Raw genomic sequence first — 15,890 nt, 5'->3', positions numbered from 1 at the left:
GAGCCCCACTAACCCAGTGAGGTAACTAACCAGTTTTGCTGCAAAAAAGAGTCTGTACACAGTATAGCTCTGAAGTTAAAAGAATCCATACGTGAGATCCTTAGCCATTAGCCTGCATACTACTGGAGAACCCAAGAAACAAGTTAACCGTTAGGGCATATGCCACCTCAGAGATCGTTTTCTGGGCTATAGCACAGGACTACTTCTGCTTTCCTGCTTGGGCACCCCATATAGCTGCTGTGGGGATCACAAACTGCATGTGGTACTTCAAGGTCCCAAAGAGGTGGAAGGTAAGTGATACTATCAGAAAAAGGTAGTACAAAAGGAAAGCGCAGAGGAAGGCAGAGGACCAAGAGAATATGAGTCCCTCCATCACAGTTATGAGTTCACTGGGGAAGATCTGATCATGCTGTCATGTTGACAGGGATGACACCATGAAGCAATTCCAGAAACTCTGTAAGATCATAATATACCACTGGGCTTGCCATTTTCCTGTACAAATATGAAAAACAGAAGTGTCTCAGAAAATCCAAGAACAAAAAGATCAATATTTTCTTAATTCTGGTATGAGTGCTTTCGAGCCTGTGAATTACTGTTGTCATTTGGTGAGAGGATGGAGATAGAGACTGGTTGGGTAGGAGCCTGATCGTCCATCTGGAGATGGGTTGAAGGCTGCTCCTGTTGATTAATGGTTAGAGCTGGTCTTTCAGTCTAGTGAGCCAAAGGTGGTAGCCATATGTTGCTTTATGAGTCTGACTCTCTCCTTCAGATTGCAGGTTTGAGGCATTACTGAATTAAGAGATTATGATGCTTTTAAATTAAGCAATACGCTACTAAGAGACTAATAAAGCAATGAAATGATAAACAATCTAAATCACACCCAATTACTATGGAATTACAATTCTATCTCTCTCCCCACTATAAGTCTATCCCTCCTTTTCCCACTCTCACACACCAAGTCTTTCGAAGGCAGGATGGAGGCTCCTGTAGATTGTCCAATAGGAGCCCCTCCAGCGTCATCATGGACTTGGATTCAAAGGTCAGCTTCATCACCATCTGTCGGTGTCCACACTCCTGAAAAAAAATCCCGTCATCCTTTTTTCTGTACCTGATTTTATATTTTTATCTTCCACTTTTCTATTTCTGAATGGATCTTTTTGCCACCCCCGCACCTCTTTCTCCATCCAAACTCCTCTCAAATAAACAGTCTATCCGCAGTTATGTTTTTCTTAGTTGATCCCATTTCTGCTGCATCCATACCCAAGTTTTTTTCCAATGCTGTTACTCAGACAATCTGGACTTCGTATGGTATTACTCATATATAGTTGCCTGGGTACAGGTGACTATGGAAGTCTTTGCACCCCAAGACTCCTCTACCAGAATCCAGTTCATACTGGCATTGTTTTGTTTACCATATATACTCACTGAGACAAATAATTACATTTCAGCCTTGACTCTTTTACCTGGTTCCAATTAAGCACAAGCAGTTTCTTACCTCACGTGCAGCCTGCATACCACAATACGTATTTCGCACTCTTGTTTTGTGCTCATGCAGCCTTTTCATCCTTGAACTGTTTTAATCACTTTTTCCCGGTAGAGGTCTTACCTAGTTATGAGGCTTGGTGTTCCCTCAGGACCCCCAGCTTACACCTTACCACTCTGTAGTAGTGTATGCAGAAAGGTGTATGCCCTAAAGATGCAAACTTTATGGGCCATGTAGTTTGAGGTAGATCTTTAAGCATTGGGTTTTTTTCCTCAGGGAATCTGGGAAATTGATGGGCTGCCTTTACTGAATATGGCAGAACAGGTGGAGACTTTCTGTAGTTAGTTCTTCCCTCAGTTAAATATATAGCTAGGATGTATAGCCTGATGCAAGTAGTATTTGCAGAACATTCTGTATTTCTTATTTGTGAAACCACTCTGCGGAATGAGAGGGCCATTTCAGTGTGGGTAGCTGGTTGTGTTATGTTCCGCTTGTTTCTTCTTCACTCCTTCAGCCAGGGTTTTTCATGGGTAGATTAAAGCATTAAAGTAATTTATAACCTTGTAGGTCTAGGGCCAAGGACACAAGCTCATTAATCATAATCTCTGCTCAGACAGATGGGGACACTTTTGTGTACAGACAACTTCTTGTGGTTCAACCTAGCTGGAAACATAGTTTATTCTGATGACACATGGGCAAGTGACTTGTTACATCTGAAGCATAATTAGCCCAAGTGCTCACTTTTCTGCCCTGTATGGACTAGGTAGCGTAAAATTAATTGGTGCAATCTAGATCTAGAAGCCAAGGGCAGGGCATGCAGAAAATATTAATTCCATTTTGGCTTACATGAATTGTCCTCTTTGTTCTCCATTGGAAGCATTATGAGCTGAAAATATACTTGCAGAGGAAAGTAACTTTTCTATTAATAAATGTATAGTATTTGGGGTGTCTTGTGAGTGAGATGAAAACTGCATGTCAGTATGAAAGATGCCTTCAGTCACAGATATTCTGGTCAAACAGTTTTAACATTATGGCCTTAGCTGGAACAATTAATAGGAGTATCAGAGATGGTAGGCCAGGCTTACAATGGTTGATTACTCTTCAGCAGTCTCTGAGAGATGCCAGAGCAACCTAAAACCTGAGCCTGGCTTAAGGACACTTGATACACCTTTCCTGATCCTTTTTAAAATATGTGTGTGTTTCCTTCCATACTAAAACATCTGTATTTCTTTACCATTAAAAAAAAAAAAAAAAAAAAAAAAAAAAAAAAAAAAAAAAAAAAAAAAAAAAGAAGAAGAAAGAAAAAGGAAAGAAGGAAAACTCCTATCTGATTGCAAATAAAACTTGTCTTTTACTGCCTTAAAGAGTAAAAGTCTTTTGGAATGTGTGAAACATCATCTGGCTTGCCTCTTATTGTCAGCCCTTCCAGAGCATTCTAGTCAGGTACAACTGCAACAGCAGGCTAGAGAGAAAATTTTCACAAGGTGTAGCTGAGCCATCTGTGGCAACGCTCTGATCTTTGTACCAGGAAGTGAGCGACAGCTGCTCCTGGGAGAAGTGTTACTATCACGAGCTGACGTCAAATGGCCCTTCTACCAACAGGTACCTTTATTCTGAAACAAGACTGCACCTTGTGTTTGATGAGACCTAAGCTAATGGAAAAGGGAGTACGCGTGTCAAAAGGCTGGTATGGACTTCACGGGCCAAATTTGCCTTCATCTTATGTCAGGATAATTGACACCGTTCAGTAGGACTGCTTATGTATTTTTTTTTCTATGGCCATGCCAGAAAGAGGTGAATTTTCACTATGGGCCGAACCAGTTGGCTCAAGCAGTGTCAAAAGAGGTCTCAAATACAGAAAGTAGTCCATATTTTGTATAACATGCAAATCGGTTGGATTCAGGGAGAAGTTCTGAGCTGAGAATCCAGCTGGCAGGCTTGCATGTGAGTATGTGCAACCATTTCCGAAGGGTTTCCATGGATTCTACTGAGAACAGACCACAATAAACTGGCATTAATTACAGCTAGTCTCCAGTAAGAGCAGTCCTTACAGAGCCACACGGTGTTGTAAGTAGCTGGACACTATTTGGACAGATGGTTCTATCTCCTTAAAGAAGTTTTAAATTCCGTAAGCTGAAGGCTCTTTGGATGGAAATCAAGGATTACTTGTAACTCTCTACTTCCTTGCTTGCTTGGAATAGCGACACTACAGAAAATCGGTTTATACTGGTTAAGTCTTCCTTTCTTAGCCGTTTTCTTAGAACCTCAACTTTTTTCGTCTTCACTGGGCTCAGTTTCTTTTTCACAGATGCCTTCACTTTTCTCAATGTTTCTGCTCTTCCTATTACTTTCATAAATTGCATTACTTTCTGAACATCTCCCAGTAATTTTCCAGTTTATTTACTTACCGCATGTAGCCTTACGCTGAGAATATGATTATAGTTAAGTGACAGCAAGGAAAGGAAGCAGATGTTTGACAGGCTAAGATACCAGGGTTTAGCGCTTTTCTTTGAAGTGCCAATCAAAAAAATTGCATTGTCATTATGCCTCAGGAAGAGGTCAGGGATCTTAAAGAAGTGAGTGTGGAAGTGCGATACCTCCACCCTAGGTTGTCACAACTGCTGCAGTCATTCCTTTGGAAGAGCTATTTGGAGAGGCCCCGGTTCAGAGCTAAGTATCTCAAGACTTTCCCAGATGTACTTACAGGAATTGTAGTGCCCAGATGCATCCATGGATTTGTCCTTGAAACAAAATTCTTAACGGCAAGACAGCCACTGTGTATTACACAGGTTATGTGCTGGTTGCCTCAGTTGTGTCTGTGTGGCAGCCAATGTGCCTGGTTATCATTTTTGGAAACAGCATTGTAGCAGAAGTACCCTCAGGGTCTGGCTCAGATGAGGCTGGCTGAATGTGTGTAGTCATGGAGATCCCTTGGTGATTTTTTGGCAAAGCTCTTTCTTCACTAAAAAGTGACTATTGTGAGTTACTGTGTGGTCTAACATATCTAACCGCCAGCCAGGTACCCAAACTTCTGTGGGGCTCAGCTAGTTCCAGCCATCGGAGGATAAGATCATTTGTATAAACAAGGACTGCTCTGCAGAGCTGAAGCTGATTGTGTTGTGCTGGGTCAGCTGTTTTGCAGCTGGCTGAGGATACCATCGTGGTGTATTTCGTCTGTGATAGTCACCTCTTTTTCACATCATTCCATCCTGTGAAGCTTCACAGCTGAGAGTGACTCTTCTGCAGCCAGGACTGCCTCTCACTCACTCACAGGGCTGCATTGTCTTTCTTTCCTTCTGTGTGGTCTAATGAGCCAGGCATACCTGGTCAGCCAGCCAGATGTGTAGTTGAGGGTAGTTCTGTCTGGCCTGTCTTTCCTTACTAAGGCTCCCCGTGAAAGGGAGTCATCTGAAAGCTGACCTTGCAGCTGCTGCCTACATGTGGTCTCCTCACTTCCCCAAAATCCCACTCCACACCATCTGCATGAGATGTATGTTTCCAGAAGGGAGGAACCTTGAAGTTCTGCACCTTTAAGATACAACATGTTGTAATGTACATACGAATGAGAATTCATTAGAGGTCACACTGCCTAGTTTCTATGCCAATCTTCAATGACTTCTAAAAATCAACCCCATTTTTGTTAGGTGCTTTCAAATGGGAAAGTAATTTTTGATCATTTCTTTAAAAGCTTCTATGTTTGACATAGTCTTTACTCCTGGCTGATTAGCCTGGAGGGACTCAGCAAACACTCCTGAAGTTCCCTGGTGCCCAAGCAAATCTGGCAGTGAAACTTCAAAGGTCTGTAATTATGGTCCTTGCACCTGTGCCCACACTGGGACATAGCTATGGAGGACGAGAGCGAAAACTGTTCTGGAAAATGCGTGGGAAGAAACATGTCAAATGGTTCCTGTAGGAAAAGCTCCAAGCATTACCATCCTTTCTTCCCTACGCTTAAATTCTTCCTGTTTTAAATGTCAAGCATACCATCAAATGCTGATAGTGATATCTAAGTACCAGACGGGGGCACAAGGAACATCTGTGATGAATGTAAAAAAGCTCCGTATTCTGTCTGTGACTTGTCCACCCACCTATGTGATGGTACTAGAGACCACAGAAAGCTTTTCCATGTCTGTCAAGTCCCTAATGTTCCTGTCTGCAGTGCCTGGCTCTGAAAGAGCTCCTTTTACTGTTCCAGATTAACTGACATGTAACTCACATACTCTTGCTAGAAAACAGCGGGCTTTGTCAGCAGCCAATTTTCAAGGAAATTGGCCATTTAAAACCACATCCTAAGTAGCTGCCTATACCTATTAGCCTTAGGTGACCTCTACTGAAATTTGCTGTCGGTTATCTCTTTGTTTCTGTAGTCTTTATCTTTAAATAATCAGCTGGTTTGTTTACTAGATGTTGGTCTTGGGTACTGTATTTCCACTACATTAACTCTACTCAGGGGGAAAGTAATAGCTCTAGATTGAAGCATAAGCCATTTGTTTCCCTATAATGAGGAACACTCTGCTGCATGCTTTCTAACTGATTAGATGAATTATGCTTTATTTGCCTTGAGAAGAACCATACTTAAAAGCAACTTTCTGAAGAGGAAATGAGGCAGAGAGTGCACAAGGGAAAAAAGGGTCTGTCCCCATTAATGCTGCCTGAGCTGTGTTTTCACACATTTCTTGACTAATCAATTCTGATGTTTATTGCTGGAAATGTACCAGGCTAAAATTTAATTGCTGGCTAATTACTTTATGTCAAGAAGCTGTCCAGTTATTTCTCAGATTCACTACAACAGCAATTCTAAAAGTAGTTATGTACCTTCCTTTCTTCAAGCCTCTGACGGAGGATTTTATCAGTGGCAAACACAACTGGGATAAGCCCTTTCATCAGAATAAAACTGCAGAGATCAGGTGCTTTTTAGAGTTCTTTTCATTACTTTGGTACCTTCAGTAGTTTAAATTTCTGGTAGTCACTCATATCTGTTTATGATACCGCCACTGATATCACAGAGGGATGGAATGTGTGCCAGTGTTACTCTGGGTGTCTGTCCCAGCATTTATACACCAATGCTCTGTTCTGAAGGGGAATTTGAAACACCTTGTGTAAAAAATTATTCCACACACCCAATGAACGCATTGTTCTTTAAAGGAATTGTTGCCATAATGTTTTACCCCTTGGCCTAGAATAAATTACATTTCCTTCATAGAAGGAATTCATGCTTATATTCTCCTGAATTACACTAAGCAATCCCTTCCATTCCTTTATCTGAAAAGGATGGAAGCTTTTTACCTTTTTTTTTTCTCCATTGAACTCCCTCAACCTTAATCTTCTCAGTAGTTCCTCATATATGAGATTAATTTTGTGGGAATTCTCTGACCTTTTTCCATTTTAAACATTTTCATGCAGTAATGCCCTGAAATGTACATACCATAATGCAAATTACCACCTTTTGCTAATCCTCCTGGAGAAGCCTAATATCCCAGTGCCTATTAAACACGCCTGACCCCAAAAGCTGACAACATCTGGTTAAAATACTGCCATTTGGAGGCCTCAGTTGATGGGTAGTTTTGTACCACAGGAGGAGAAGAGATTACCTTTCTAGGCCACACTTACAAACTTGATACTTTCTGGGTCCATCATCAATGCATTTGGCCCTGATCTGCAGAGGGAGAGTCATGAGTGCTGTTGCTGAAGAGCAGCTTGCTGCAGAAAGGAGCCACTGTGAGTTACAGACTGATGATAATGTGAGGAAGAGCAGTAGTCCACCTTCATCACAGCTTGCATTGCTGCGACATGTTTATTCAACATTCTGGAAGATAAATCATTCATATCAGGGAAGAGCACAGGAAATAGTGTTAGAAAATGTGACCAAGCAAACAGGAGACCTGCTTTCTCTCCTACTTGTGTTTCTCAGTGAGGTGCTGTCCTACATAGTCCTTGTTACAGAAACGTGGGTTTTTAGGGGTGAGGACTCAGAGGTCCAAAACAGAAGGACTACCCCGGCTTCTTTGAAACACAGGTATAAGACCAAACTCATGCAAGTTCCTTTTTAAAGTAAACCATGGCTTAAGCACTCTTCTTTTTCATTATTTTGTATTTGTTTCGCTGAAAATGTCTCCTGAAGAAGAAGTGAAGCCTTTGGCATTTTACATTGTTCAGTGGTTTCTTTATTTTTCAGCTGCACTGTACCATAGATGTGCAATTTGCCCTTTCATTGAGGTTTTTGTGTCTTTGTGGTACGGAAAAAATTCTGATTGAAAGATTGATGGGCAGAAATCTTTCTGAACTATTGCATGCTTTAAGGCAAGAGCAGAGAATACAGAGAGTTATAGATGTCCTTTGGGAAATGAGGTCAAAGCTTAAGTGGACAAGAATAGGGAAGGAGATGCCCATCCAACACACTCAAATATAATGTTGGGAGAAAATTTAGATGTTCTGTTTCGTAATAAGTGCTTGACACAAAGATTCAGCAAATTTCAGAGTGAAATTCTCACCTCTGTTGAGGGGCAGCACAGCCTATGCAAAACTTGCATCCTGTTTTGAGGTTCAGAATGAGAATAGCAGCTATTAGGTTAATTTATTCTATTTTGGTCAGCGCGGCAGTATTGCCCCTGGAATGCATTAGGATGCTGAAAAAGACTCTAAAATCAGGTTATATTATTACTGATTTCCCTCAGTTTAATTTATGATGAACAACTTGAAATCAAACATTTTTCCTTTCTCTTCACTATAATTCTGTGGCAATTCATATATCACTTCTTGAGTATTGCTGACTTGGCCACAATGTTTTCATCCAGTTCCAACAGTACAGTGTGCCAGCTCACTTCTGTCCATTGAATGTATTTTGTATAGGCAGATGGCTTCTAAAAAGAAAAGATAGGATGATACTTAGGCTTCATGCAGTTATTTGGGATTTATTATATACGTTCTGGGTGAGTTAATCAAAATTTAGTGATAAAATTATTACCTAATTGCAGACTAAGCATCATCTTTATGTTAAGTACCACTTGAACTATAGAAAACAGTGTAGAATAAACTGCATTTTTGTCTTTAAATCTTCTTGCACTTTCCTGTAAAGCACTGACAAGTCTGAAATCTTCAGATTCCATAAAAGAGGCAGCAGACTTTGATTAAACAGCTGCTCTTGTTATCTGATTTAATGGTGGTGATGAACTGAATGTTCTTGTGATCCAGAAGGTTTCCAAAGCAGTATGCTGATTAGTGAGCTCGCATTTAGAAATTGCCTTCATCCTTCAGAAGAATGCAGTGAATCATTGAAGGGGGTGAAAAACTGCAGCTTTGGAGTGCCATGTGCTAGTAGGCTATACCTATCAGTAGGCGCAGAAACTGAGGAGGGGATATTATCTGCAGTGGGAACATCAGGAGGAGATGACAGAATATAACTGTCCAAATTCGAGCAAGGCTGGCACTGCAGGAAGACTACTCTTTTTCTTATATTCCATGATTGAAATGAAGAAAAGGCTGATTCATAATTTCTCTGCCTTTCCATTATTTATGCCAAAGTAAAACGAGTATAAAATATCTCTAATTCAGTGGAGTGTTACATTCTCTTTGCCACAGAACAAATAAATGCAGAATTGTTCCTAAAACGCTTACAAGACAGCTTTGGTCTTACTTGGGTTCTCTGAGAAACCTTTCCATTTTATGTCTCATCCAGGTTTGCTCCATTTGCAGTCTCTTGTGAGATGATGCATATTTGGATAGCCAATCTATCATCCTCTTGTTAGAGGACAAGCTTTTTACAGACATTCATGCTCCTAGTACCCCGTTATGAACATGACTCATTGGGAAATGAATTCTCACAGATCAGCTGGCTCTCACAAACATCTTTGTCCATGATTAGCTTCCTCTGTCTAGAAGTCTATTTTCTGGCCTAGACTACATTGCTGAAATACACATGTAGTTGGGTGCAACTGAGAGAAATGAAGTGTTCTAACTTTGGTTCACTTGCACAGGTTTAAGGCTTATGAAGGATATGCAGCTGTGTAAAGAAAAATACATGAAGTCAAGTACAGAGTGTGCTGCATAGTGGAGAAGGCTATTGATTTTCTAATCACTTCTTTATCGCTAAGAACACTGAGGTCAGATAAACAGGAAGATGGTAATTCCTTAGTCAAACAAGAAAATACTGCTATTAGTATCAATTTAATCTTTCGTATGTCTTTCTTTCTGCATGTTTAATTTATGTCATACAATTTCCACTCTTACAAACTACTGGGCAAATCAAGGACAGAACAATCTCTAGGAAAACAAGAGGCCATGGAAGTAAAGAGGTTTACAAACTTCTTGTTACTGTTGAGTAAGCTACAAGGTGGAGGAAACTCCCCAAAACCACTGAGCTCCTGAGAAGCCAGTTGGCCGTTCCTCCTGCCCCAGGCAGCTTCAGTTATTACCTGCCTTTCCTGGCAGCACTTATCTAGACAATTCTTAAATGCATCCAAAGGCAGTGGCCTACAGCATCCACCAGGAATCTGTCCCAGAACTTAGTCATTCCTTTCATCAGGCTAGTTTCCTTTGGAGCATGGTTATCCTTTGAAATCTAGATTATACCTCTTCAGATCCCACAGTATCTCTATTCTATTTATTCTTTCTACCCTTCTTGTTGTCACTCTACCCTCAAAAGAGAGGAGCTTTTTGGACTTAACTGTTACTATTACTCCAGTGGAAGTTGCTCAAATACAATAAAGCTGGCCAGCCATACAGAACTCTTAGAACAGATGCTTCTAAAATTTAGGATGATTTTTTCAAATCCTACTCCAGCAAACTCACATAGTATACTAACATCTCCTAAATTTTTGCTCTGTTTCTCCTGTGAGGTTTTCCCATGGGAGAGAACAAATGAATTAACTATTTTATCATCTCACCTGTGTCCTCCCTGTGAAAGAACCAGGCATTCTCTTTTGTGGCAGTTTCATTGATAGATGTAATCAGGCTGGGCTACTAATCAAAGTGATCTCAGTACCCTAATTCTGTATCTGATCTCTCTCTGTTTGTGCCTCAAGGTCTTTGACAGAGTCCGAGAAGATTGCCCTAATTTCCACAAGAAGATTAAGCCTATTAATGCTGAACTCACTCAGCCCAAGCTGGCCATCAGTGCTGAAGATGAGGAAGAGCTTCTGACTCGGGTCAATATCGTCTTCCACTGTGCAGCAACAGTTCGCTTTGATGAACCACTGAAGTATGTTCTGCTTTCTGTATTGCTAAGCATGATTCAGAATGCACAATAGCCCATGACATACCATTCAGTCCTTCTTTTGTGTAGCTGTGGTATAATTATCCACTTATGTTTTCATGCTACATGTGGTTCTGCTCTGAATGTGCAGTGTAAATGCTCTGAAAATGTCATTGCATATGCACATCAAAAGTGAAGTATCTTGGCAGATTTCCATGGGAACAGAAGGTAGTACTGCAAGCTTGGGTTGTAATATAGTAAGAGAGTTAAGTACGACCTAAAATTGGAATAGGGAAAACTGTGGTTTAGGTCAAGGGGGAGATGTTTTCGTAGAACTAGCTGGAGACAGCTTGAAGTGAAACTATGTTGTGTCTGTCTCTAAAGCTAGTGTTAATGGCTTTTCTTTGTTGCTGAGTAACTGAAGAGAGAAAGGAGATGTTGTTTAAGAAAATAGCCTGTCACAGGCTTTAAAATACCCAATGCTTGATGTAATTAACTGTTTACACTAAATGCTCGGTTTCTGAAGGAGCTCCCTTGGGAGTGCCTGTGCAGGCAGGCTTTCCATTAAGAAAGAACAGCAGAAATAACCCACTAAAACCAAGATGAGCTGTGTGAGTGCTTCTATGTGAATAGTAAAGGTCAACAAAACAAGGTGGATGATCTGCATTGCCAGGTCTTCTCAGTTTCTTGAAAACCACTAAAACTCTGAGAGTAGAAAACACAAATGTAAATATCAGTGTTCATTTGCTTATATGTAGGCTAAATAAATATCCACTGTGTCCACCATAAGTAATTGCTTTTTGCAACAACTAATTAGAGAACCTACCAGAAAGGTAGCAGCTCTTGATTTAACCTGCAGGCATGTGTAGAACTTGGCTCAAGATATATGTAGCAAAGAAGCAGTGCACTGCATTAATAGCCATAAATGTTCTTAAATCAATGAACATGCTGTAAAAATAAATCTGAGTGGCATGTAATATCAAAGGGAAACTGTTTTTAATAAACAGGAGAGCTAGAAAGAAGTTAAAAGAAAAAGTTAAAATGGTCATCTGCTTGCAGGTGGTGTTGGAACTATTTAAAGGCTGGTTGCACATGATCTGTCAAAATCTCTCGAACAGAACAAGAAAAATCCAGTGTGATGAAACAGCAAAACAAGAGAAATTGTTAAAATCAAATTATTCCTGTTTGAATAATAAAATATATCATATAGGTAAAAGATCTAGCAAGTTAAATGTGAAAGCACAATATTGCTGCTCAAATAAGAATTTTGAGCAGCAACTTGCTAACAACACAAAAACAATAAAATTTTTTTTAAAATACCGCAAAAGTCCAAAGCCCACCACAGAATACATAGAGCCAATGGATAAGGGAGCTGCAAAAGCAGTGCTATCAAGATACTAGAAAAGCAGCAATAGAGAAACTAAATGTATTATTGGCATCAATATGCAGTACATTTAAGGAATTCTCCAGATGGAACTCATGAGGGAAGAAATCTGAGAAACTGTGCTATACTGAAATATTAGTATGTGCAGTTTTAATATAAATAGAAAAAATAATAACACTGAACATCTCAGCAGAAATCCATGCTGGGGCTGTATTCTGAGCGCAATTCTGTTCACTCCTTCGCACGAGGGGTACAAATTAATAGAAATGTATACGGAAGTGTAATTTTCATATGAACGGTAGCTAAGGTAGTATTTATCCTGCTAGAAGGGCAGGAGAAAATAGAAATCTATAGAAAATGCTAGTCTTTAATAGCAGCATACTAAAAAAAAAAAAGTGTATCTGTCTTTAGATACTGTGATCCAAACACTAGTCATACTCTTAGCTTCTGTTTTCCTTCATCTGAACTATTTACAATTTCTTTTCAACGTTAGTGTAATTAATTTGTTTAGTGTACTCTGTGCTTGATAGCATTACTCATAATCTTGTATGTGTTATTTAATGCTTCTACTCTTGGGCTGAACAGATTGCATATCCCTTAGTCCTTTCCCTTCTGTGCAGCAAAGTGTCTTTCTTCCAGTACAAAGTGTGCAACAAAGTTGAACATCTGTTCACAGAGATCCATTGCAGATAGTCTCTAGGAAAACTTCTAGCTATGCCCGAGTGCTTCAAGGACAGCCTTGCTAAGCAGGACTCTTTTTCTCTTATGCTTATCAGTTGTATTCTACATTCCTTGCGAATTTACGCTGTTATCTCTAATTGTGTCTTCTTTCAGTTAGAATCTGTTTTTCTGGGCCCAAGGACCCTTTGCTGCTTTCTAAAACCATGTATTTATCTGGTTTAGCAGTGGTCCCTTAAGGAGAAAGTTGAACGGGTACCGTCGGAACTACAGTGGTCATGTGTGTTGGAAATATTTGTTCCAGAAAGGGGTGGCAAATATGTCAGATGTCGAGATATTACTGAAATGCTACCTTTGATCCTTTGAATCGATTAAAAATACTTGAGAGACATTCTACGGCCAGAAGAGTGAATCCAATAGCATTGCTCTGAAAGCTGGTCTAGCCCTTGCATTTCACTGGAGCTTTCCTCTCTGCTGTGACCCATCCTCTTCCCTTACTTGCTTTTTCATTATTTGGGGTTTGGATAATGCTCAGCTTTGATATGTTCTTTCCAGTGAAATGCGTTTTGTTTGTTTTCCCTGCCCTCTTTAGACATGCCCTGCAACTGAACGCAATGGGCACGCAGCGGCTTCTAGAGCTGGCCCGGCAGATGCAGAACCTTGAGGCCTTCATTCACATCTCCACTGCCTATGCAAACTGTGTCCGGAGATGCATAGACGAAGTCATCTACCCACCCCCAGCTGAACCCAAGAAGCTCTTCGATTTAGTAGAGTAAGTAGGAAGTGCATTGCCTCTTCTGACGCTGGTTTTGCTTCATTCTGCAGACGACCCCCAAAGTGTTCATATAACCTATCCTGTGGGATTTCTGTTCATAGTTGCTGTTATTGTTATATGGCCTCGACTGTAAGCATCATGCCAGCAAGAAATGCTGGCCATAATAAGAGTGAGCCCAAGGGAAGAGAGAAAGCTTTCATTCTAGGTGGGTTTGACAGGTACTTTCCACAGAATACCATCCAGGAACTCTTTTATGGATTTTCTGGTCCTTTCTGAATTTTCTCTTGAAACTATAGCTTTACTGAGGTTTTTTTGAAAATAGAAAAAAATAGAGACTTGGTTTTGGAAACTTCTTATCTGAAGAGCTGTTGAAGTCACACTTTATAAACATTTGGTTGAGCTTAACAATACTTAAAAATATTAGAAAATAACATAAACCACACTTAATAACCCTGTGATTTTAGCTACTTCTAAATTTTTCCATACACTATTTTGGGAGACCAGCTAAATAAGTTATGCACGAGTGCATGTGCTATCAGGAATGGAGCTGTAATGCTTCTTTCTGTAAGACCCATCTCTGTCATTGCCTTATTAGAACTGTAATTTTTCATATACCCTATATTCATTTCTTTATCACTTCAGCTTCCCAACGCTGTTTCCACTTATTTCAACAATCCCATGATAGTAAACCAGAGTTATATGGGTATGAGTCAGAAACAGGCTGGTTTAGAAAGAGTTCAGGGTGAGAATCCAGGACTTTGAGGGAACAACAAAAAGGCTTGTTTAACTGAGTTTACTGAAATGAAAAATAATTAGAGGGAATGACAAAATCTGCTGATAAAGGCTCCAGAATACTCCATTTAGAAGAATTTTCCTAACTTTGTTTTCATTTATTTTCTCATGGTATTCCACTTGTGTGATAAAAGCAACTGACCTGTGAACTACTAACCAAAAGAGTTGGTATAAAATCTTTCTTCTCCTTGGTTTATGGTAATACAAAATTAAATAAATTAATGTCCATCAGGAGAACCACTAATGTTCTATATAAAAAAAATGTTCAGTAAAAAAAAAAATAATTTGACTAAGCACTACTCCAGAAAATTTAGTACAATTCAGTGTTTCCTTTTTTTTTATTTTTCCCATAGCCCATATTCTTGGCTATGTTTACTTCCAGCTGGTAGTCATCTATCTCTTATCATTTATTCAGCAAGTGGAGCATGATAAAAACTGAAGGAATGCCCTAGTGCATTAGAGCAATGGGCTGCCTGGCCCAAGATCTTGCCCTCCAACAGTGGCACTTGGAGATGCTGTTTAGGGTAACTGCACAAGCCTGGATATTTTTTGCAGTCTGTTACCCTTTTAGCCTCCCCAAAACCAGAACTGTAGTATGAGAGGTGTTACATCCTAATATTTTTTGACCCATTTTTGAGTCCATTAATTTGTTCCATCCATGTTTGAACTTTCTGGTGCTCTGCCTCTGCAAGCCCCTGTTTCATCAAGTGCCAGAAGTTTACTAGCTAACTGCTACATGAAGATGAGCTTTCTTTTCACCTGTTTCAAGCTGTCACGCTAATAGTTTCATAGCGTGTTCCGTCGTTGCAGCACTGCAGTATCTACAGCATTTGCCCTATTCATTACCTCTGAAGTTCTGTAAAACTGTATTGCATTCACCCTGGACCTTCTTTTCTGCAGCCTGAAGAGTCCCAGTGATTTTAGTCTCCTCATATGCCAACTGATCTGTCTCCTTTATGATTTTAGTTGCCCTTCCTCTCTGTCTTTTTTTAACTCCACTCTCTCCCTGAGGTGCAGGAAACAAACAGAACTGATATAGTGCCCAAGGTGTGGTCACTAAGTTTTATTTAAATAGCTTCAAAATGACACCATTGGTCTTGTTCTCAGTACCTGATGATGTCTAACATTTCACTGATTTTTTTGTCTGTTGCTACTCATTGACTTGGAGATGTTACAGGGTTGTCAGCTGTGCTTCCAAAAACTCTTGCTGAGCTGCAACTGTTGGTTCTTCTGATTTCAGCAACCTCTAAGACCAGTTTAGACTGCTTTTCCCTAAATGGATTACCTTACCTTTATTTACAGTGAGGCTACTCTGCCACCTTTTTGCCCACTGACTCAGTTTTACAACATCCTTTTTAGCTCATCACTATTGTTACGGGTCGAGGGTCCGAGGTACCCACCCCTCGAATTACCGTAACGATTCCGTCTGCCTTATCAGAGGCAGAAGGATTTTAAAAAGGGGAAGAAATTCACACCTCGGTTTGCGTTCGGAAACTGAAACAAACTTTTAATAAACAATAAATTCATGCATGACTATGTTCTATGAACATATATGCATATAGTTACAACCTAAGGGGAAAAAAAAAAA

At 40.0% G+C, this 15,890-nt stretch overlaps 1 protein-coding gene across 1 annotated transcript in view; it reads left to right on the top strand.

Moving 5' to 3' along the window:
- LOC104491970 (fatty acyl-CoA reductase 1-like) overlaps window positions 1-15,890 on the top strand; it is a gene marked incomplete at its 3' end in the record, with an annotated part of 74,927 nt that overhangs the window by 32,102 nt on the left and 26,935 nt on the right. The window contains exons 2-3 of the mRNA XM_010134467.1: window positions 10,504-10,679; window positions 13,328-13,507. Coding sequence (XP_010132769.1) covers window positions 10,504-10,679; window positions 13,328-13,507 — 356 coding nt within the window. The remainder of the gene's footprint in view (window positions 1-10,503; window positions 10,680-13,327; window positions 13,508-15,890) is intronic.

This window comes from Buceros rhinoceros, unplaced genomic scaffold (assembly GCF_000710305.1).
Source record: "Buceros rhinoceros silvestris isolate BGI_N320 unplaced genomic scaffold, ASM71030v1 scaffold1224, whole genome shotgun sequence".
Lineage (NCBI taxonomy): Eukaryota > Metazoa > Chordata > Aves > Bucerotiformes > Bucerotidae > Buceros > Buceros rhinoceros.
This window is presented reverse-complemented; position numbering and strand designations above follow the sequence as displayed.